This window comes from Populus nigra, chromosome 13 (assembly GCF_951802175.1).
Source record: "Populus nigra chromosome 13, ddPopNigr1.1, whole genome shotgun sequence".
NCBI classification, from domain to species: Eukaryota; Viridiplantae; Streptophyta; class Magnoliopsida; order Malpighiales; family Salicaceae; genus Populus; species Populus nigra.
The window spans coordinates 11,175,630-11,201,012 of record NC_084864.1 but is presented as its reverse complement, the minus strand read 5'-3'; the positions used below and the strand labels follow the sequence as shown (position 1 = coordinate 11,201,012).

General features: G+C 37.0%; 2 protein-coding genes across 4 annotated transcripts; both read left to right on the top strand.

Annotated features, from left to right (window-relative positions):
- The first annotated feature begins 54 nt into the window (after positions 1-54).
- Positions 55-3,563, top strand: LOC133671025 (exocyst complex component EXO70E2-like). Of its 2 annotated transcripts, none has more exons than XM_062091641.1 (2): positions 55-243; positions 870-3,563. In XM_062091641.1, exon 2 carries the CDS (start codon positions 1,151-1,153, stop codon positions 3,326-3,328), a length of 2,178 nt encoding a protein of 725 aa, XP_061947625.1. In that variant the 5' UTR covers positions 55-243; positions 870-1,150; the 3' UTR covers positions 3,329-3,563. The 2 variants fall into 2 exon arrangements, with proteins under 2 accessions (XP_061947625.1, XP_061947626.1); XM_062091642.1 differs by having other exon boundaries at positions 843-3,563.
- Positions 3,564-20,342: 16,779 nt separating this feature from the next.
- LOC133671002 (exocyst complex component EXO70E2-like) lies at positions 20,343-24,899 on the top strand. Of its 2 annotated transcripts, none has more exons than XM_062091619.1 (2): positions 20,343-20,708; positions 21,338-24,899. In XM_062091619.1, exon 2 carries the CDS (start codon positions 21,619-21,621, stop codon positions 24,664-24,666), a length of 3,048 nt encoding a protein of 1,015 aa, XP_061947603.1. In that variant the 5' UTR covers positions 20,343-20,708; positions 21,338-21,618; the 3' UTR covers positions 24,667-24,899. The 2 variants fall into 2 exon arrangements, with proteins under 2 accessions (XP_061947603.1, XP_061947602.1); XM_062091618.1 differs by having other exon boundaries at positions 21,311-24,899.
- The last annotated feature ends 484 nt before the right edge of the window (positions 24,900-25,383 follow it).

Below are 25,383 nucleotides of genomic sequence, written 5' to 3'. Positions count from 1 at the left end.
AATCAAAGAAGTAAAAAAGATATATATTTGTTTGACTATTTGGGGGTTAAATGCATGTTAGAGTGCCACGCACGGCGAGGAAACTTCCTGTTTCCCTGTCGGAAAGAAATGTTGTAGTATCTGCGTAAGACCATTATGGCTGAACCCTGGAGTCAACACTTTTAACTGGTTAGAAAAAGAAGAGCAGAGAGAGACGGTGGCTCCAATGTCTTCTTGAGTTGATAAAAGAGCTACGAAAGAAAGGTCAGTTTTAGCTCTTAGTATTCTCAGGAAAATAAATCGGATGCTTGCTTGTTCATCTCTTGACTTCAAAATCTAAAATATGCGTTGTCCTTCCATTCCTTTCTTTGTTTGATTGTCTTCAGCTTGTCTTGGCCCTGTTCATTTCAGATATGTTTATGTTTATTATGCCATCATATGCCATGATCTTGAGACTGTGAGCATGTATCAATGATTCTTAAAGATTGAATAATGATCTTCTCAAGAAAATTAATAATAAATAAAACAAAATAATATGTCTATACATATAAAGAGATTTATTCTCTTTATATGGATTTTTTTTTTAATTTTGACATGTAGAATTTCTTAAAAGAGAAGATAATATATTTAATAATTTCTTTTTAATATATGTGATGATTAATAAAATTTAAAGATATTTTTCTCGAAATTTATGGAAATGCGCGCGCGCGCACACAAGTGAATTGGGTTTCAATGTTTTTTGATCACTGTTGAGCTGTCTACTGAGACGGTTGATCATAGTGATTCTTTCTAGTGTACTGAAAGTTCTCATTGTTCTGGTCTTAAGTTTATGCAATTATTTTCATTTTCTTTCCTGTAATCAGTTCTTGAATCGCGGTGCTTAATTGCAGCAAGCACTCAAGATTTCCTTCACTGGTTACTTGCTTGAGAACTCCAGCAAAAGAGTTTATATATCGGTTTGGAAAATTAATGTTCTAAATTTCCAGCCAACAGACTAGCATTTAGTGCTGTGATTTTTGGGAATCGAAGTCTATAGCTTAGAGTTTAGAGGCTACTTTAGCAACGTGAAAGGTAATCTTAGAGGTGTAGTTGAAATTCAGGATTTGTGGTTCAATATTCTGATTATTGACTATCGAGGTTGTGATTGTTGGTGATCTTCGATTTGTAATCTATGGGGGACCCTGACATGGTGATTCCAGAATTAGAAGGGGAAGGAAACCTTATTGCTGCGGCGAAGCAAACTATGTTGGCATTAAGATCGGCGAAAGATCTTACAGATGACGAGATGGAGATTTTGGGAGACCTTCATACCCAATTAACCACCACAATCACAATCGGCGAAAGAAAGGCTGATGAAAAAAACAAGATTGAAAAAAGGCTAAATTTTATTCAGGAGGAGATTATGAGTTGGGAAAGATATTGGCCTATGATCTGGGACTCGCATCTTGATCAAGCTACTGCGTATCTGAATGCTGCTGGTGAAGTCCGAGAGCTGAATGAAAGACTGGAGAGTTTGTGTCGGAATGATGACAGCAAAAAGAAGATGCTACAGAGGGCTCAAAAAGTTCTTCAACTGGCAATGAAAAGGCTTGAGGTGGTGTTCAAGCACATGCTAGTTGAAAACAGACAACCCTTTGAGCCAAACCATGCTTCTTTTTTCTCAAGTGCTGCCGATATAGTCTTTTTCTCAAGTCCTGGGGATTACTTGGTTGAGAACTCAGATGATAGATGTATTTTTAACAGAAATTCAGAGGAGTTCATCATTGATTTGGTTCAATATGATGCCATTTCTGAGCTCAGACGAATTGCAAATTTGATGTTCATTTCTGGCTATGGTGATGAATGTTCTCTGGCATTTATTAGCCTTCGAAGAGATGCCTGGAATGAGTATCTCTTCAATCTTGAAAAGGAGAAACCGAGAATTGAAGATGTGCTATTCTCGAAGTGGGAAAACTTCAAATCAGAGTTGGACAGCATAAAATCGAAGAACAAGAGATGGATTCAGAATATGAAGATCTTTGTACGTGTCTATCTTGCTAGTGAGAAATGGCTCTCTGGACAGATTTTTGGGGAACTCAGAACGGTTAATTTGGTTTCTTTGCCTGGGGATTTAATCTTGCTGCTATTGAAGTATTTTGGGAAAGACACGTCTATTCACCCCTTAAATCCAGAAAAACTGTTCCATAATCTTGACATATACGAGATCCTGGCTGGTCTTCATCCAAATATAGATTCTTTGTACTCTGACAAGGATATTTCTCGAGTTAGAGTTAACAGTGATGAGGTTCTAAGGGGATTGGCTGACTCTGTGAGGCGAACACTTCATGAATTTCAGAATTACATTGTTACATACATGACGAGAGATTCTTTTGCGAACATTCCATCTGAAGGAATTCACCCTCTCACCAAATATGTAATGAAGTACGTCAGTACTCTCGCTGACTACAGCGAGACCCTTAATTTTCTCCTCAAGGACTATGATGGGGAAGATCCCATGTTAGCATCCCCTTGCAAGAGTTCAGATGTGGAAGAAGAGAGTGGAGGCACATGCGACTTTTCCCCAATCGCTCACTCCTTTCGATCAAATGCCTCAATTCTAAAATGGCTTTACAGTGGCTCCCCGATGAGTTCAGCTATGCAAGAAGAGAGCATAAGTGGAGATACATCCAACTTTTCCCCAGTTTCTCTCCAACTGGGATCGGATGCTTCACTTCTAAAATGGCTATCCAATTGCTTCCTGCTAAGTTCGGCTAAAGAGGAAGAGAGCATAAATGGAGGCACATGCGACGTTTCCCCAGTGGCTCTCTACTTTCGAGTGGTTGCTTCCATTTTAGAATACGAGCTCTACAACAGGGCCAAGTCATTTAAAGATGCTTCTTTACAGCACATATTCTTGATGAACAACATACATTACGTGGCTGAAAAGGTGAAGAATTCAGAACTTCAGTTCATACTTGGAGAGGAATGGATACGAGAGCACACCAAGAAATTCCAACAGCTTGTGTTGAACTATGAGAGAATTACTTGGAACCCAATCCACAATATACTGAATGATGAGGGGTCCGATTCAAATTTTGTCTCGAAAGCTCTTCTCCGGGAAAGGTTGCGAAGCTTTTATCTTGCTTTTGAAGAGGTTTGCAGGACCCAAACAACATGTTCTATCCCTGATACTCAACTTCGAGAAGATTTACGCAATTCAGCTCCCCTCAAAGTGATCCATGCATATAAGAAATTTGTTGAACTACATGCCAATCACATAAGTAGTAAGCTCATAAGTAGTAAGCTCGTTAAGTACAGCAATTTACAAAATCGCTTATTGCATCTCTTTGAAGGCTCAAAATTAGGATAATTTGTTAACCCCCACAGGAGATGACAGAAAGAATGGAACTCTCTTGTCTATTATTTCCATGTTACCTTGTTCCTCCTTTTCTCCCTTCAAATTTGTATTTTGATATCCTAATTATAAAAACATAACAAGCTTGTATTTTGATTTATGAACAGGCTGGCTTTGCCACAGAACTACAACCAGCCAATTGCATCTCTGTTAGTTCCCAATATGTAATCGAAAAATCTCTTCGGCATTACTCATTGATAGTATGAACTATTCAGGGTAGGATTAATGAATCCATGTCAGTGGCTTGGGTTTGACTCTGTTAGCCATTATTTTCTCTAGAGGACAAGTTTTATTCATTTCTCTCTTAATAATTCTTAATTCCTCCCATTTCCACTCTCGGATCCCCATACCTATTACAACATCTCGTGAAGAAAACTCAATAACTCTATTATAATAACTCACTACAACATTATCCAGTGTTACCGACGGACTCATTCCGTCGGTGACAGCAATGAAATCCGTCGGTGAAAATAATACCGACGGACTCACCGACAGAACACGTCCGTCGGTAAAACAGTCGTCGGTAAATCCCATTTCCGTCGCTAATTCTGTCGCAAATAAAAAAAACCATCCACCGACGGAAACGCCGACGGTTTACAGACGGATACGCGCGCGCCCAAAAAAAAGTTTCCCGCGGGAACATTACCAACGGAGTCAATCCGTCGGTAATTTCAAGGGTAATTACCGACGGCATTACCGACGGACAATCCGTCGGTAAATATGGCGTGGCTGGAAATTTTTGTGCAAGTAATACCGATGGATATTATCCGTCGGAATATCCGTCGGTAATACCGTCGGAATTTAATCACCGACGGATTTAATCCCGTCGGTGATGCCGTCGGTAATGATGGCATGGATGGTAATTGTTCGCCAACTCTCTGTTAAATACCGACGGATACTATCCGTCGGTAGGTATTTAAAATATATATAAAAAATTTATTAATTGTAAAAAACCTTAATAAACAAATAGAAATGCATTAAACATTAATAATGTAAAAGTAATGTTAAATAATATTCATTACAAATTTAATGTGTTTAAAAAGCAAAATTAAACTAGAATAGCGGCGGAGCTGGAGGAGGAGGTGGAGGAGGAGGAGGAGGCTGGTTGTTCCCTGGACCATACGGCCAAAAAGAAGCTGCACAAGTATCGTCACCCATCTTTGATCTCATCTCCATGACTATTTGACGGAGCTCATCATAATTCGTCGAGAGTTGTTGATATTGTTGTTTCAACGCAATGAACTCCTCAGACTGGGTGTTCGATACTGATGGAGAGCTTCCAACAGTTGAGACACTACGAGTCGAACACAAGTTGTCAGCCGTAGTGTTCGAGAGCCCGTAGACCCGATTTTTATCGGGTCCACCAGACGATCCCGCCTCCATCCACAAATCTGGATCGAAATCTGGATGGGTCGACGGATTGTCCCCATATCTCTCCCTCAACCGGCTATTATAGGTCTCCTGAAAATTCCATCGGTAAAAAAATCATCAAATGCAATTCAAGATGCAATTCAAGAAAATAATAATTTACAAAATAAAATGAATGAACGAACATACCACGAAGTGCTGAGCACGGTTGTCCACGAACTGCTGCACCCCCTTTTGGCGGTCTTGACTCCGCACATGCGTCTCTAGAAACAGCTCCATTGGACTCGGTTCAGGTCCAAGAGACGCAACCTGTAAGGAAAAAATAGGTTAAAAGTTAAATATATTATAAGGAACGACAAATTAATTAACGATATATTTCATTAAAATTAATCTTACCATCCGCTTTGCATGTGCGCTGAATGGGACAGATCCGCCAGTGTGCGTGGTCACCGAACCATAAATTTGCCGGTTCCGGTTGTCGATGCCAGACTGTGAGCGCCGTGAGAACCGCTCTAAGGTCACGTGCTCAATATATGCCGTCCATATTTCCCCCGAGATGAACGGCGGTCTGAATTCCTGCCAAACCGCCACCTCATTCCATCCTTCAAGGCCGTTATCCCTCGCATGTCTTTTTGATTTTTTTTGGGTGTCATACCAAAAATCACGCAACCTACTTCCATAGTAACAAATTAGAATTTAAAACATAAACTTATAAAACAAAAATAAATATTATTTTCGATGTTACCTAGTTGCCGCGTGATTCTCCCATACCCTCCTCACAACATTGTTGTCCGCCCTATTCCACTCAAATTTGTTCTGTGTATATAAATAATTCATATAAAATAAAAATAGTACAAGATATAAAATTATAAAAATCATTTATTAAAAATAAGCTGGAAATTAAAAATTTACACCGACCTGAAATCGCTTAAACCATGCATCGATATTAGGTTTCCACTCAGGATGTCTGGAAACCTGGCTCCATTGAAACAATGGAATCTCCATCGACGATTTAAACGCTAATGTTATAGTCCTTGCAGCCTCAATGTTTGTGAACCTGGAATTAAATAAAAGTAGTAATTAATATTAATTAGTTGTTCATAAATTATGTTATAAGTATATAAAAAAAAAACTAAAACCTAAACAAACTTACATTGAGAGGTCATCCTTCCATTGTGCCTGGTACTTACGGGTGAATTGACCCCGCTGTGAAGGCACACCGCTTCTGCGCTGTGAAACCGCGCTAGAAGAGGCAGCATCACAAGTTGGCGTAGATTCCTCGCCGTGATCAGCACCTAAGAATACGTCCTCCTCGCTGCTAGAAGAACTAGCTGCAACCGTCTTCTGACGACGTGCTGTAGATTTCATTCTACGCATCTACACAAATGTACACGAATAATTACATAATTAACTTCGATTATTTAAAAAAAAATTCGACAGAGTCTCCCCTGTACTGGGGGGTCCCAAGTTGTCGACAAAATTATATTACACTTCCAATTTTATTTCACATCCCGATTCAATCATCCTGGATCTCAACCCAACTTATCATCATCAACACAACATTTTATTCAATAACATCATATAGAATTACAACTATGAACATTCATTGTTAAATTGATATTTAGAGTTACAAACATTAGATTTAAGTCATACATTCAAATTTACGGATTAATATTACATTTTTAACATAAATTCAACAATAACAAGTATAGCAATAGAAACAATAATATCCTAAATTAAGATAAACTAATTAAATGCAATTCTATATATATAAATTAACATTTTTAAAATAAATCAACAATAACAATTATATTTATAAATTAACATTTTTAACATAAATTCAACAATAACAATTATAGCAATAGAAACAATAATATCCTAAATTAAGATAAACTAATTAAATGCAATTCTATATATATATAAATTACCATTTTTAAAATAAATCAACAATAACAATTATATTTATAAATTAACATGTTTAACATAAATTCAACAATAACAATTATAGCAATACAAACAATAATATCAAAACTAAAAAACTAAAATTAATAAATAAAATTAAAAAACTAAAAAATGCTTACCTTAATAATGTGTTGAATTTAAGATTTTATCTACAAACAATATACAAAACAAAGAACACCAAAAAAATTAATCATAATTAAAATAAAAAAAATACAAAGATAAAGAAAAAAAATACATACCTTTTAAAACTACCACCAAAACAAAAAAAATCCTTCTAAAAGCTAAATATAAATGAGAGAAGAGAAAGGGAGAAGAGGAGAAGAGGAGCAGAGAAAGGGAGGAGCAGAGAAAGGGAGGAGAGGAGAAGAGGAGAAAACGAACAAAGTGATGGGGGATGGGCGGTATATAAAGCAATATTTCCGATGGAAATTAATTGTTGTCGGTGCAATTAATTTCCGTCGGCAATTCCGTCGGAAATTAATTGAAATTCACACCAAAAAAGTTTGGAAATCCCGCCAAACTTTTCTATCCGTCGAAATTTCCGTCGGTACTGGTTCAGATGGACACGTGTCAGACATGCGTTCTCCGTCGGTAATTTCGTCGGTATGTGACGTCGGACATTCCGTCGGTAATAGTGACACGGACACATGTCAGACATGCGTGCGACAAACCGTCGGTGATTCCGTCGGTATTGGACATCGGAACGGCTGTCGGAAATCCGTCGGTATATCCGTCGGTGAATGTGGCAAAATCCCGTAATTTTTTTGCAACTCTCTGTGAAATACCGACGGTTTATATTCCGTCGGTATATCCGTCGGTGAATGTGGCAAAATCCCGTAATTTTTTTGCAACTCTCTGTGAAATACCGACGGTTTATATTCCGTCGGTATATCCTTCGGTAAAAAGGTAAATTTTTCTTATTTTTTTAATGTAACCCTCTCAAAAAATCTTGAATTGTAATCTTACAACACACACAACACAATAACAAAGGCTGACCCTTAAAGAAGAATAAATATTTCATGTTTCAAATTATTACATTATAAAAATAAGGCTTTATAACATGTTTAGTTAGTCGGAATTTTCATCTTCGTCCTCTATCGAATTGTTATCATCAGCTTCATCGCACTCTTCAATTTCGTTATCATCTTCTTCAACAACATTCTTTTTTCCACTAGTAGAGCTCAGAACAACATTCAACTCCTCTGCGTCAACATCAACAAGACTATCGTTGAAAACACGAAAATTCAAATTTTCTTCTAAGTCAATCGACGGAGCAACTCGGTATGGTTCAACCAACTCACTAGCTTGAAAGACTTCATCTATCACACTTGTGTCTTCGTTCTCATCCTGAACAACCTCGACACGACCCTTGGGTTTTGTTTTTAAAACGGATAACCAATCAACTCTTGATCGGTCCTTTCTAAAGGAAGGGGTGTATGTGTAATAAACTTGTTGGCATTGCTTTGCGAAAACAAAGACGTCGTTTACTTTGCGGTGTCTAGCTTTTGAATTGATTTCAACGAGACCATAGTGAGGATCTACTCTGATTTCTCTGTCAGTTGTGTCATACCAATAGCATTTGAATAAAAACACTCTATTTTGCTCGCTATGATATTGCAGTTCGATGACCTCTTCCAATCTACCGTAGTAGTCAACTTCAAACTCACTAGAAGTCAATCCCTTAATACAAACATCACTGTTGTATGTTTTTCTTCCATGCTCGTATTCGTCAGTATGAAAGACATATCCATTGACAAAATATCCATTATAGCACTTGACTTTTCTTTCAGGGCCCAGACATAGTAAAGACAGTGAAACAGCAGCACTACCTCCCATTTGATAAACCTAGCTTGTAAATTAAATACAACAATAATCAATAAACGGATATTATGTAACATTGACTACAATTAATTACATTGCAAGAGATAATGAGTTTGTGATAGGACTTACATGTGTTCTAAACCATGTGGCAAATTGTTCATCTTGTAATTTAAAGATCTGAGATTCGGTCAGCTGTGAGTTATTGGACAGTAAGTATCGTCGATGTTGCCTGCAAGGTTGTTCCAAAGTATATGAGTGTATGGTATCACAAAACATAAATAGTACACTCTTGACAAAGTTTAAGTCGAACATCCACTTACTTAATAAAAGGTCTAAGCTCATCACAGTTAAATAGGACATAATTGTGTGCTTGTCTGAACTCTATTTCAGACAAATATCTTCCCCTCACAGCATTTTTAGGTGTGGGTCATCCAGGATTGGAGAATATTGACAAGTTCCCACTTGAATGCACTTCACCACCATCATCATGCCGTGGAACACGGTTTATCCTCGTTCTCAAATGAGGTTCGAAATAGTATGAGATAAATGTTGAGATCTCCTCAACAATATACGCCTCACATATTGACGCCTCAACATGCGCCTTGTTCTTAACCTTTTTTTTTTTAAGATTGAACAAGTACCTGTATATATATATATTAATAAAAAATTATCAATTAAAAACATTAAAATAAAAATAAAAACATTTAATTATAAATGTCATAGCAACTGTAATATCTAACCTCTCGAATGGATACATCCATCTGTACTGGACCGGTCCTCCAACTTTTACCTCAAACGGTAAATGTACGGGTAGATGCTCCATTGAGTCAAAAAATGGAGAAAATATCATCTCAAGTTTGCATATTGTCTCGACGATATTCTTTTCAAGCCTTTTAATGTGATCAACATTCAACTTGCTGGAGCATATGTCTCTGAAGAAATGACTAATCTCCGTTAGTGCATCCCATATCCCCTTTGGCAACAAATCACAAAAAGCTAATGGGATGAGTGTTTGCATAAACACATGGCAATCATGACTCTTCATTCCATATAATCTGCATTCCTCCGTATTAACCAGCCTTGATATGTTCGAGGCATGTCCATCGGGGAAACGCAGACTCTTAAGCCATTTGTAGACTAGTAGTTGTGCGTTTTTCTCTAGCACGAAGCTTGCTCTTGGTTTTGCGACCCGTGACCCATCACAAACCAACTCCATATTTTTACGGTTACAGAATAGCGCTACATCCAATCTAGCCTTGATGTTGTCCTTTGTCTTCCCCTTCACATCCATGACGGCGTTGAAAATATTCTCAAACACGTTCTTTTCAATGTGCATGACGTCAAGGTTATGGCGGAGAAGATTGGTCTTCCAATAAGAAAGCTCCTAAAATATACTTCGCTTCACCCAATTATGGGTCAAACCAAAACCAGGAAACTTCTGCTTACTTGATTGGAGACCAAACACAATTTCACCGTACTCTGACACAACATCAAACAATTCTTCACCGGAAAGACGCGGGGGTGCAACATCATTTTCAACTCTGCCAACAAAGAAATCCTTTCTGTTCTTTCTGTACCTGTGGTTATGTGGCAAGAAACGACGGTGACAGTCAAAAAAAGAAGCTTTACCCCCGTTTGTTAGCGTGAATGCCTTGTTGTTCTCCATACAATATGGACATGCTAGCTTTCCATGCGTGCTCCAACCAGAAACCATTCCATAAGCTGGGAAATCATTGATAGTCCACATCAAAGCCGCTCTCATAACAAAATTTTGTTTCCTCGAGATGTCATAAGTCAAAGCTCCAAAGGACCACAACTGCGTCAACTCATCAATCAACGGACGAAGACAAACATCTATATTCCTCCCCGGACTACTCGGACCTGGTATGACCATAGATAAAAACATGAACTCCGGCCTTATACATATCCCCGGTGGCAAGTTATAAACCGTCAGTATGACCGTCCAACAAGAATAAGGAGCAGCAAATGACCCGAATGGGTTGAATCCGTCTGTACACAACCCAAAACGCACGTTCCTTGATTCAGCTGAAAAGTGAGGATGTATACTGTTAAAGTGTTTCCAGGCTTCACCGTCAGAAGGATGAACCATCACTCCATCAACCGCGTGATGTGATTGGTGCCATGTCATGTGCTCAACAGTCCTTGGTGACATGAATAACCTCTACAGTCTAGGTGTGATTGGGAAGTATCTAAGTTTTTTATATGCCACGAGAGTCTTCCCTCTACCAGTTCTGGGTTTGTAACGGGAATGCCCGCATGTCATGCACTCGGTCATCTCAGCATTTTCAAGGTAGTATAACATGCAGAAGTTAGGGCATATATCAATTTTCTGGTATCCTAAACCGAGGGGTTTCATCATGGACTTGGCAGCATAGAAGTTCTCTTTCAGCCTGTTCCCTTCAGGTAAAATGCTTTTCGCCCATTCAATAATCTTGTCATAACCGGCCTCACTCAACCCGTGATCTGACTTGATGGTGAACACCTGTGCTACGGCTGATAATTTACTGTGGTTCGTGCAGCCATCCCATAATGGTTCGTCAGAATCTCTCAACAGATCAAAAAACCTTGTTGCATCTGCATTAGGTTCTTCTTCTACGGTTGGACATTCCCTGACATTACCTTCACTCATTCTCATTACATCCATAACCATATTCCTGTAAGGATTACTGTTCTCATTTCCAACTTCATGCATGTTGCTAGCACTAGAAGTTGACCCAACCACCTGTTCTTCCATGCTCTCATCAGGAACAAATAGTTCTCCGTGAGCATACCAACATAGGTAATCTTCCATGAACCCTTTGGTTAGAAAATGCATCGTTACAACATCTTGATGCAGAAACTTTAAATTTTTACACTTCCTGCATGGACACCTAATACCACCATCAGTAAAATTCCTCGGAATAGATGTTGCGAAATTAATAAAACTCTGGACACCGTTACAATAATCCATCCTCCGCAATCCTTGAGGTGAGTCCCGATACATCCATGAATGATCATCCATGACTTCTATTGAACCTCTATAAAACATAACAAAAATATTGGTTTTCCCCGACATTATCCAACAAACTAAAACAACACTTATGTTAAATATTCATTATCAATTATCAATGTTCATACATACAAATTTATACATATATAAATTTACAAAAATCACAACTTCAAAATATAATTGATAACAATTAAACAAGACACTTAAACAAGCTATTAATTATTTATTTCATCACAACGACACATTTAATTCGGTGTAATTCAAACAAAATTTCAACAATTTACAAACAAATATAATTTGACAAAATCTAAAACAAACTATAACAACTACAAAATTATACATTCATACTACAAGTTTCTTTGACAAATAACAATTAAACAAGTACAAATGTTAACAAAATACATATACTAAAACAATAAAATTCACAATTAAATATTAAAACTAAAAAGGATAGATTTACTTACAAAAAAATGATAAAATCTACAAGAAACGGATATTGTGACCACGTACAAGATATAAGAAACTTGAGTGCTCGTGTTGAGAATAGTGGAGAGTTTGGGATGGGTGTTTGGCTGCAGTTTGGGAGGGGAGCTGCAGTTTGGGAGGGGAGAGGTGGGATGGGAAAGAAGGAGAAGGAGAAACAGAGGAAGAGAGTGTCGGCAGATGGGTGCATATAATGGTTTTTTCCGACGGAATCACCAACGGAAGAATTCCGTCGGTGATGCCGTCGGTGACAGCGCCACGTCACTGTACGACTATCTCAGTTTGAATCCCTCGGTAATTTCCGTCGGTAAAATCTCCTGACGTCACCACGCCGTTGCATATTTCCAGACGAACTGTATACCCCGTCGGCGAAACCGTCGGTATATACCGACGGAATATTTCCGTCGGTATATACCGACAGATTTGGAGACGGAATTATTTCCGTCGGTATAAATTACCAACGGAAAAAGTCCTTCGGTAATTCCGTTGCTTTTCTCCGGTTTTCTGGTAGTGACTATTATAAAGAGTTATTATTATTATTATTCACGTGATGTGTTTAGATTAGTTTGTGCGCACCTCGATTAATCTCCACGGTTTCTGAATTTAACAACCACGTAAACTTCCAGTGACCATCAATATTAGCAACCATAAGACTTGAACCTGAGACTATAAAAGAAACAAATCTCTTGGTTCTAAGTTTGTATCACTAACCTTCTATTGCAAAGAGTTTAATACGAGATGTTGTGTAATATAATGTAGTTTTTAGAAAAATCATGTAGATAAAAACATTATATGCGCTTATATTTTATGCGTGTGTGAGTTACAAAATCTCAAGGCAAAAAGGAGTATCCCTCCGAATACAGAAGGGTTAAAAGGCCAAGACAAATGGACACCAAAATAGATGGGTTTGTGGGGATAGAGATTTTTTGTGGGAGTCCAAACCATTTCATAATTCATACGTAACATTACATTTCATATTAAATTATCCTATAAGGATGTAGATGGGCTTGAATTACACGTGATTTTGTGTTGTTATGCCCTTTTCCTGTCCTTTCTTAGTGTTCGGATGGATAGGATCTCTGGCCTTGGTGCCCTGTCGTTAATGTCAAAACTTCCCTGCAATTCAAAAGAAACGGGAAAAAAAAAACAAAGAAAAATCACTGGAATATTCTTAAGATTTTGTTTTTAAGTATTTTTTAAATAAATTAAATTTATTTTTTTTAATTTAAATTAATATTTTTTAATATTTTTAAATCATTTTATATGTTAATATATATATATATATATATATATATATATATATATATATATATATATATATATATATATATATATATAAAAGATGAACACTCGTGTTTCCATGTAAAGAGTGCCACGTTGTTTGTGGAAATTTCCTTCTTCCTTCCAATAAATTTTTGTCTCTTCGTTGACCGGCAAAAAAGACGAACACTCGTGTTTTCTCCACTTGATAATTCCAAGGCTTGTATAGTTATACTAATTTAGATGTTCACTCTTAGGCTTGATGAAGAAAAAATCTGAAATCCTCCCTCTTCTTGATGTTATCCAGCCGGCCATAGGAGGGAGAAGGAATGAGGTATTTATAGTCCCATTTCTTCTTAATTTCATTTTAGCCCTATCTTTCTCTCTTTTTCTTAATTAAGCCATTTTATTTCCAAAATTATAAATTCTATCATCATCATCATTATTTTTTGAGTTACATTATTATTTATTATAACAAAATTTAAATAATTATAAACCCCCCTCTTTTTTTGTATAATTTGTTCTAGGGTTTCACACATAGGTGCTGCAACCCTTACTAGCAAAATTTCACGAAATCATATTGTCAGAATTACCAGATGGGCTACCCCTTATGTGCGATATTCAACACCAGATTGATTTAATTCCAGGAGCTAGTTTGCCGAATCGGCCACACTATCGGATGAGTCCGAAAGAGAGTCAGATCCTACAAGAACAAGTGGAAGAATTGATAAAAAAAGGTGGTTTAGGAGAGTATGAGCCCTTGTGCGGTGTCGACCTTGTTAGTACCAAAGAAAGATGGCAGTTGGCGTACGTGCATAGACAATCGGGCTATTAACAAGATCACAGTTAAGTATTGATTTCCTATTCCTCACCTGGAGGATATGCTAGACATGTTGTCAGGGTCCAAAATATTTTTGAAAATTGATTTAAGGAGTAGATACCATCATATTCAAATCAAACCCAGAGATGAATGGAAAATGAATGGAAAACTGCTTTCAAAACAAAGAAGGGTTTATACGAATGGTTGGTAATGCCATTTGTACTAACCAACGCCCTGAGTACCTTCATGCGACTAATGAAATTTGGACTAACCAATGCCCCAAGTACCTTCCTTCATGTGACTAATGAATTAGATACATAAACCTTTCATTAGCAACTTTGTTGCAGTGTACTTTGATGATATATTGATTTATAGCCAAAGTGAGTTTGAGCACTTTAAGCACTTGAGGAAAGGACTGACGGTGTTACAACATAATAAGTTGTAATTAATGAAATGCAAATTCATGACCATTAGTTTATTATTTTTGGGGTTTGTTGTGAGTACTAATGGAATTAAGGTCGATAAAGAAAAAATCTGAGCCATCTGGGAATGACTTACCCCAAAGAATGTCGGCGAGGTGTGTAGTTTCCATGGCCTCACACCATTCTACTAGTGGTTTGTCAGAAATTTTAGCTAAATCGTCGCACCAATCACTAAATGCATGAAAAAGGGGAAATTCCATTAGGGAGCTGAAGCAGAGCAAAGCTCTGCACTGATTAAAGAAAAATTATCTTCTGCCCTAGTTTTAGCACTGCCAGATTTTGACAAATTATTTCAAGTGGAGTGTTATGTGTCTATTATATGCATTGGCGTTGTCCTATCTCAAAAAGGCAGACCCATTGCATTTTATAGCGAGAACCTTAGTGATGCTCGCCAGAAATGGTCCACCTATAAGCTTGAACTATATGTTGTGTTTCGAGCTTTAAAGGTTTGGGAGCACTACTTAGTGTAGAGGGAGTTCATCCTTTTTAACAATCATCACGCACTGCAATTCATTAATAGCTAGAGTAGTGTGAACCTGATGCATGCACGTTGGGTGTCCTTCATACAACGATTCACTTTCACTCTGAAACATAAGGCAAGTTAGCTAAATAAGGTAGTTGATGCTCTAAGCCGAAGGGTATTACTACTTGTCACAATGCGTGCTGAAGTTATAGGTTTTGACTGTCTTAAGGAATTATATGCTGATGATGAGGATTTTAGCCATGTCTGGGTAAAATGTTAGCAGGGACTCTCTCATGAAGGAATGCATATTCAAGAGAGGTATTTATTTTGAGGCAATCAGTTGTGTATTTCCTGGAGCTCATTACGGGAGTAGATGATCCATTAACTACATGTTGGTGGCTTGGGTGGGCACCTAGGTTATGGTAAAATAATAGCCCTTGCAGAAAAGAGGTATTATTGGCCCCTGCTGAAATGAGATATCGATAGCCATATCAAACGCTACCTACGTGCCAAGCAACCAAAGGACAAACTCATAATACGGGTCTATACATGCCCTTACCCATTCCAGCTGCTTCTTAGAAGGATCTTTTTATGGACTTCTTTCTGGGACTTCCACAAACTAAGCATGGATTTGATTCTATCTTTGCGATGGTGGACAGATGCTCTAAAATGGCTCACTTTATCACATGCAAAAAGACTTCTGATATCGTGCATGTCGCTAACTTGTTCTTCAAAGAAGTTGTTCATTTACACGGGGTCCCTAAGTCTATCACTTCAGATTGGGACACCAAATTTTTAAGTCACTTTTAAAAGACTTTATGGCAGCGGTTTGACATATCCTTGAACTTCAGCAGCACCAATCACCCTCAAACCGATGGCCAAACAGAAGTGGTAAACCGAACTCTTGGAAATTTAATCCATTACCTATCTGGGGAGAAACCTAAACGATGGGATCTTACTTTGGCCCAAGTTGAATTTGTTTATAAGATGCTAAATAGGTCCACTAGGAAGACTCCATTCCAAATTGTGTACTGCCAACCCCTAAGTCATGCCTTAGACTTGGTGCCTCTGCCTAAACTTCCTGGTATGAGTATTGTAGCAATTCAGGAAGAAGTACGGAAGAATCTGAAGGAATCTAATGCCAGGTACAAGGCAGTAGTAGACTGCAAACGGCGAGCTAAAGCTTTTTAGGTAGGAGATCTTGTGATGGTGTATCTACGTAAAGGGCGAATGCTAATAGGAACATATACCAAGTTAAGCGACAAGAAGCATGGTCCTTTCTAGATTCTGCGGAAGATTAATGATAATGCATATGTAGTGGACCTCCCTACAGATATTGCCATATCTCCCACCTTTAATGTTGCTGACCTATTCGAATATCATCCTCCACATGAATGTTCTTCTCACCTGACTAACTCGAGGGTGCATTCTTTTTAAGTAGGGGAGGCTGATGTAGGATAGCTTGATGAAGGAATCCTAGACCGACTGGAATAATAGTTTTACAAGGAAGAAAACACTGGGAGCCAAGCAGTGTATTCTGCCTACAACCACTCTTTTCCTTATTTAACATAGACTCCTATATTGGGGTCCTTAATTTGCTAATATTGTTACTTAAGTTTAGGACTTCGATTTACATCTCTAGTAGGAATTTTCCTATTTTCTCTTATTTTGTTATTTATTTTCGTAAGTGATTCTCTTATTAGAATTAGGGTTGGCAGCTTATAAATACAAGCAGCCCTCCCTCATTATAGTCATGCTTGATTTTGAATAAGAATTTATTTCAGAAACGTTACTTTGTTATTCATAGATTCAGGTATTGTATTCTTTCTCGTGGATTCGAGCAAATAAAAAAAAGGGACGGTAACCATTTTTCATTGTTAGTTTTCCGCTATGTGAAGTCTTATACCCCCTCTGCTATTGTAATGTTTTCTTTCTCCTCTGCTCTTTTAATTTGCACTTGATCGATAAACAAGTGGCTTGACTTGTATCATCACTAGCCAAAATGTCTGAAAAATCTCGGTTCTATAATATGTAGGCTATGTTTGTTTCTCGGAATTCACTTTCTGGGAAACCACTTTCCAAACTTTTCTGTATTTGTTTGACATTAGAAAAGTTGGTCAACAGAAAACACTTTCCAGTCAAAGGAAAATTTGGCTTGGTTTCCAAGAAAGTGTTTTCCTGGAAAATTTGGGCGGAAAACACTTTCTGGAAGATGTGAAAAATTTAGAAATGTCATATTATTTACTAATTATATCAAATTTGGTCCTCAAACTTTCGATTGCTATATATATTTCGTTTTGAATATTTATTTTTCAATTTCATCAGAAAAGTGTTTTCCAACTATTGAAAACATCAGCCAAAGAGGACAATGGTCCAAATATTGAAAAGTGTTTTCCAACTTATTTTCCATTACACTACCAAACATCAGAAAATAATTCACTTTCCAAAAGAAAACTACTTTCCAGCAAACAAACAACATCGTAATATATGAGTGGAATAAAAAAAAAGTTTATTCTGGATCATTGTCCTCTTTGGCTAACATAAATTGGTTAGATTGTGATTGCACAATCCCCACCGCAATTTTCGTTGCATCTTTGTCCATTATATTACCCTCGAGGACAGCTTTTGCTTCCAATGTCGCTTGCTCTCTCTGTTCGATGAATAAACACCCCCGTAAAATTTCTTAATGTTCTTAGAAATATCAAAATAAAATTTTTCAGAAGACAACTCTGGAACTATATTACCACAACAAGGCTTTGATTGAGTGTTTGGATGTAACACATAACTTATCCAATCAGGCACTGGCAGAGCCACGTAGGGTAATGAGGGGGCAATTGCCCCCTTAATCTTTTTGTTTTTCTTCAATTCATTTTATATTAATATTAATAATATCTAGCAGATTTATTTTTATTTTTTTGTTGGTTATCAATTAATTCAAATTAGCAATTGTTAACTTTAGAGTTGAGAAAAAAACCGAAAAACTAATTAAATCAAGAAAATAAAAAAATAACTGAAAAAACCAAACAGTGAAAAAAATAAATTAACCCAAGTTAGTTTTTTCATTTTGAAAGTATTCTTATATTAATTTAATTTGATAGCATTTAGTACATATATTTCAAATTAATTTCTCTATATAATAAATATCTACATAATACATAATATATATAATATCAAGTAAATTTAATAATTTACCTTTTCTTTAACTGGGCGGCCATCTGGCCCACGTTCCTTGCAAGTTGCTGCTGCAGTTGCCGGGTAACATCTGGGGAGTTGGAAGGAGTCACTACATGGAAGAACTGGGGCCATGAGGTTTACTGCAATCCCCGAGCTCTGAACCATACCAGCCACATGACCCTCAACACAGCAGACAGGCAAATTTGTGTCTTTGATATATCAAAATCGGCTGCTTAAAACTAGGACCGAGTCGAGAGGGAAAGTTGAGTGTCCTTGATAAATGGTTTTGTCTGCAAGCACATACGATGTCCTCCTCCTACACAGGGAAGGATGGCAGCAAGAAAACAAAGACGAGGTGGGGACATTTCCAATGATATACATGTTAGCCCATCACTGTCTGGATTCTGGAAAGATGATAACAGGGTAGAGCGCGTTATACTCTTATGAATTTTCCCAAGTGAAAGAGACTTGAACATGAGCAAATTGAACATCTGTACGCCCTCCCTGTTAAATGAAAGCAGTCTTTATGATGCAAGGTCATCTGATACATCTCAAGAACATGAACTTGGAGCTCTAAGTTTGCCACTCACATAGATCATGCGTTGGTCCCAGAATAACGTGTAATCAAGACATAGAAACATCAGTTTCTGATTTTATGCCTCTAACCCATCTTAGTTAGTCTTTGGAATTATAATAATGTTATTTAAAAAAAAATGTTTTTTTCTTGAAAAAATATAAAAATAATATCTTTTTATTTTTTAAAAATTTATTTTTAATGTTATCATATTAAAACAATTTAAAAATATATATAAAAAAGATAATAAATATAATATACTCGAGTCATTATTAATTGCCTTTCTTCATACTTTAAATTTATATTGTCAAGATTTTTTCCATAATATTAGTCATCATGTTTCTTTTTTCTTTTTATTTTTTTAAATATCAAGATTTATAACAATAAACTTGAACGTCCCATCTTCTAATCACGACTTAGACAAACTATTCTATTTCACTTTTTTTTTAATTATTATTATTATTTTAAAGTACATGGTTGAGCTGTACAGGTAATGTACGTGACCCGTTTCACAACAATGCCTGAGAAAGTCAACGACGAAGAATGGACTGGAAAACTGAGATGTCTCGTGAATAGTCAAACAGTGCACCTTTACATAATATTTGTATCACATGCTCGTTAGCGATCAACGGCATAGAAAGTTTCTCTTATTTTTTGCAACTTATAAAGACACAATAATCATAAATAATTAATTAATTTTTACATATAGATGGTTCAGAATATTCCTTATTATCAAATATATAATAATAATAATAATAATAAATATTGTTAAATTCAATTAGTGTGACTACTTGAGTTAAAAACTCGATGAATTATAGTATGTTTGTGTTTGTGGTATCACTGTATTTTTAAAAATTTATGTTAATAAAAAATTTAGTTTTTAAATTTGGCTGAAAACTAGATCCAATTTAGATTTACGGGTTACGAGGAGGAAGTCAATCCTTTCAATAACATCTAATAGATTAATTACCTTAATAAATAGCATTAAAACTAAATTAAATCAATTACACGTGAGTTTTAATGAGTTGGTAAAGATTTTTTTAGTTAACATAAGCCCGTCTAAGTTGTAAATACTACTCTAAGTAATTTGTTTTCTTTTTTTACCTGACCAGAATAGATCTTGATGGAGTTTTTATCAAAACAACTGGATTTATTAAATCAATAGTTAATTTAGGATTTATTTGAGATTTCATATCAACTGGCTTTATTAAATTAATAGTTAATTTAGATTTTGTTTGGGATTGTGATTCAAATAAAAGTTGGTTAAAATTTAATTTTTAAAAAAATAATTATTTTTTTATATTTTTATGTCGTTTTAATGTATTAATATTCTAAATAATTTTTTAAAAATAAAAAATATATTGTTTTAATATGTTTACAAGGAAAAAAATTACTTTCAAACACCCTTTTAATAAAAAAAAACAATTTAAATCATGTTTCATGTTAACTTGTTTTTAGATTTGACCAACATGGTAGAAAGTCCAAATGATCTCACATGGATGCATTTGGGTTTGGATTAAACTTGCGATTTTTTTTATTATTGGGCCTTCTATCTGTTCTCGTAAGTATTTTGATGGATGTTCCTTCGCACCTGTAGTCCTTTGAGCCTTATTAATCCAAGAAACTTTCCCTCCGAATCAAAGAGCAGAGAAATTCCCAAACAAGAGACCTCAATCAATCAAAGAAGTAAAAAAGAAATATATTTGTTTGACTTTTTTGGGGGTTAAATGCATGGAAGAGTTCCACGCACTGCGAGGAAACTTCCTGTTTCCCTGTCGGAAAGAAATGTCGTAGTATCTGCGTAAGACCATTATAGCTGAACTCCGGTGTCAACACTTTTTACTGGATAGAAAAAGAAGAGCCGAGAGAGACGGTGGCTCCAATGTCTGCTTAAGTTGATAAAAAGCTACGAAAGAAGGTCAGTTTTAGCTCTTAGTATTCTCAGGAAAATAAATCGGATGCTTGCTTGTTCATCTCTTAACTGCAAAATCTAAAATATGCGTTGTCCTTCCATTCCTTTCTTTGTTTGATTGTCTTTAGCTTGTCTTGGCCCTGTTCATTTCAGATATGTTTATGTTTATTATGCCATCATATGCCATGATCTTGAGACTGTGAGCATGTATCAATGATTCTTAAAGATTGAATAATGATCTTCTCAAGAAAATTAATAATAAGTAAAACAAAATAATATGTCTATACATATAAAGATATAAATATTCTCTTTATATGGATTTTTTTTTTAATTTTGACATGTAGAATTTCTTAAAAGAGAAGATAATATATTTAATAATTTCTTTTTAATATATGTGATGATTAATAAAATTTAAAGATATTTTTGTCGAAATTTATGGAAATGCGCGCGCGCGCGCGCAAGTGAATTGGGTTTCAATGTTTTTTTTATCACTGTTGAGCTGTCTACTGATACGGTTGATCATAGTGATTCTTTCTAGTGTACTGAAAGTTCTCATTGTTCTGGTCTTAAGCTTATGCAATTATTTTCATTTTCTTTCCTGTAATCAGTTCTTGAATCGCGGTGCTTAATTGCAGCAAGCACTCAAGATTTCCTTCACTGGTTACTTGCTTGAGAACTCCAGCAAAAGAGTTTATATTTCGGTTTGGAAAATTGATGTTCTAAATTTCCAGCCAACAGACTAGCATTTAGTGCTGTGATTTTTGGGAATCGAAGTCTATAGCTTAGAGTTTAGAGGCTACTTTAGCAACGTGAAAGGTAATCTTAGAGGTGTAGTTGAAATTCAGGATTTGTGGTTCAATATTCTGATTATTGACTATCGAGGTTGTGATTGTTGGTGATCTTCGATTTGTAATCTATGGGGGACCCTGACATGGTGATTCCAGAATTAGAAGGGGAAGGAAACCTTCTTGCTGCGGTGAAGCGAACTATGATGGCATTAAGATCAAGAAAGAATCTTACAGATGACGAGATGGAGATTTTGGGCGACCTTCATACCCAATTAACTACCACAATCACAATCGGCGAAAGAAAGGCTGATGAAAATAACAAGATTGAAAAAAGGCTAAATGTTATTCAGGAGAAGATTATGAGTTGGGATAGACATTGGCCTATGATCTGGGACTCGCATCTTGATCAAGCTACTGCGTATCTAAATGCTGCTGGTGAAGTCCGAGAGCTGAATGAAAGACTGGAGACTTTGTTGTGTCGGAATGATGACAGCAAAAAGAAGATGCTACAGAGGGCTCAAAAAGTTCTTCAACTGGCAATGAAAAGGCTTGAGGAGGTGTTCAAGCACACGCTTGTTGAAAACAGACAACCCTTTGAGCCAAACCATGCTTCTGTTTTCTTAAGTGCTGCCAATAGAGTCTCAAAAATCTCTCCTGGGGATTACTTGGTTGAGAACTCAGATGATAGATGTATTTTTAACAGAAATTCAGAGGAGTTCATCATTGATTTGGTTCAATATGATGTCATTTCTGAGCTCAGACGAATTGCAAATTTGATGTTCATTTCTGGCTATGGTGATGAATGTTCTCTGGCATATATTAACCTTCGAAGAGATGCCTGGAATGAGTGTCTTTTCAATCTTGAAAAGGAGAAACCGAGAATTGAAGATGTGCTATGCTCGAAGAGGGACAACTTCGAATCAGAGTTGGACAGCATAAAATCGAAGAACAAGAGATGGATTCAGAATATGAAGATCTTTGTACGTGTCTATCTTGCTAGTGAGAAATGGCTCTCGGGACAGATTTTTGGGGAACTCAGTACGGTTAATTTGGTTTCTTTGTCTGGGGATTTAATCTTGCTGCTATTGAAGTATTTTGGGAAAGACATATCTATTTATCCCCTAAATCCAGAAAAGCTGTTCCATAATCTTGACATATACGAGGTCCTGGCTGGTCTTCATCCAAATGTAGATTCTTTGTACTCCGACAAGGATTTTTCTCGAGTTAGAGTTTACAGCGATGAGGTTCTAAGGGGATTGGCTGACTCTGTGAGGCGAACACTTCATGAATTTCCGAATTACATTGTTACATACATTACGAGAGATTCTTTTGCGAACATTCCATCTGAAGGAATTCACCCTCTCACCAAATATGTAATGAAGTACATCAGTACTCTCGCTGACTACAGCGAGACCCTTAATTTTCTCCTCAGGGACTATGATGGGGAAGATCCCATGTTAGCATCCCCTTGCAAGAGTTCAGATGTGGAAGAAGAGAACATAAGTGGAGGCACATGCGACTTTTCCCCGATTGCTCACTCCTTTCGATCAAATGCCTCAATTCTAAAATGGCTTTACAGTGGCTCCCCGATGAGTTCAGCTATGCAAGAAGAGCGCATAAGTAGAGATACATCCAACTTTTCCCCAATTTCTCTCCAACTGGGATTGGATGCTTCACTTCTAAAATGGCCATCCAATTGCTTCCTGCTAAGTACGGCTACAGAGGAAGAGAGCATAAATGGAGGCACATGCGACATTTCCCCAGTGGCTCTCTACTTTCGATTGGTTGCTTCCATTTTAGAATACGAGCTCTTCAACAGGGCCAAGTCATTTAAAGATGCTTCTTTACAGCACGTATTCTTGATGAACAACATGCATTACATGGCACAAGAAGTTGTGAATTCGAATCTTCAGTCTGTACTCGGAGATGGGTGGATTCGACGGGATGCCTTAGATGAGTTTCTCCTTATTCTTGAAATGGAGAAACTGAGCATTGAAGATGTGCAGAGATTGGGGTGGGACAGAATAAATTCCAAGATCAGGAGATGGGTTCGGACTATGAAGATCTTTGTGCGGATCTATCTTGCTAGTGAGAAATGTCTATCTGAACAGATTTTTGGGGATCTGGGAACAGTTGATTTGGTTTCTTTTGCTGAGGCTCCAAAGGCTTCAGTGCTGCGGCTTTTAAATTTTGGTGAAGCTGTATCTAATGGTCCCCATAAACCAGAAAAGCTGTTTCCTATACTTGATATGTATGAGGTCCTAGCAGATCTTCTTCCAGACATAGATTCCTTATTTGCAGATGAGGCTGGTGGTCGTGTTAGAATTTACTGTCGAGAAGTTCTAAGGAGATTGGGGGACTCTGTAAGGGCAGCATTTCTCGAATTTGAAAATGCTATTTCAACGAGCACCTCAACTGACCCTATTGCAGGAGGTGGAGTTCATCCCCTCACCAAGTATGTTATGAGTTACCTCAATGCTCTCACTGGTTACCGGGAAACTCTCAATTTTCTCCTCAAGGACCAAGATGGAGAGGATACCATGTCATTGTCCCCTGACATTAATCCATCTACAGAAGAAGAGAACGCTAGAGAAGGTGCATGCGATGGTTCACCACTGGCCCTCCACTTCCGATCAGTTGCTTCAATTCTAGAATGCAATCTTGATGACAAGGCCAAGCTATATAGAGATGCTTCTTTGCAGCACATATTCTTGATGAACAACATTCATTATATGGCTCAAAAAGTTATGAATTCGAATCTTCAGTCTATACTTGGAGATGGGTGGATTCGAAAGCACAACTGGAAATTCCAGCAGCATGAGATAAACTATGAAAGAAATACCTGGAGTTCTATCCTCGCTACACTAGAGGAAGAGGGGAATTCCAATTCTTCAAGAACTCTTCTCAAGGAAAGGTTTCGGAATTTTTATACCGCTTTTGAGGAGGTTTACAGGACGCAGACAGCGTGGTCAATCCCAAATGCTCATCTACGAGAAGATTTGCGAATCTCAACATCCCTCAAGGTGATCCCAGCTTACCGGACATTTGTCGGAAGACATACAAATCAAATTAGTGACAAGCATATCAAGTACAGTGCAGATGATTTACAGAATTACTTGTTGGATCTCTTTGAGGGGTCTCAAAGATCATTGCACAATCCCCACAGGAGATCATAGAGTAATCGATACATTGTAATTTCTTAAACCTGGGGTTTAGGCTTTTAGTTTTGATGTAGGATAGCGTGACGAAGGAATCCTAGACCGACTGGAATAATAGTTCTGCAGGGAAGAAAACACCGGGAGCCGAGCAGTGTATTTTGCCTACAACTACTCTTTTCCTTATTTAACATAGACTCCTATATTGGAGTCCTTATTTTGCTAATATTATTGCTTTAAGTTTAGGACTTTGATTTACGTCTCTAGTAGGAATTTTCTTATTTTCCTATTTGTTTCCATAAGTGATTTTCTTATTAGAATTAGGGTTTACAGCTTATAAATACAAGCAACCCAATACAAGCAACCCCCCTCATTGTAGTCACGTTTGTTTTTGAATAAGAATTTCTTTCATAAACATTACTTTGTTACTTATGGATTCGGGTATAGTATTCTCGCTCGTGGATTCGAGCAAATCAGAGAAAAGGGATGGTGACCTTTTTTCGTTGTTAGTTTTTCACTACGTCAGTTGGTATCAAAGCAGGATTAACTTGTTTAGATGGCGAACACATAGAATGAACACGAAGTCCTTGATGGCGAAAATCATGAAGAAGGCATGATTACACAAGCTGAATTTAGAATTTTCCAACGTGAGACCCAGCAAGCGTTGCAAACAAGTCAAACGACTCTTGCTAGGCTGACGATAGGAAATAACCAGCGACGTGAAGGTGAGGTGGTTCG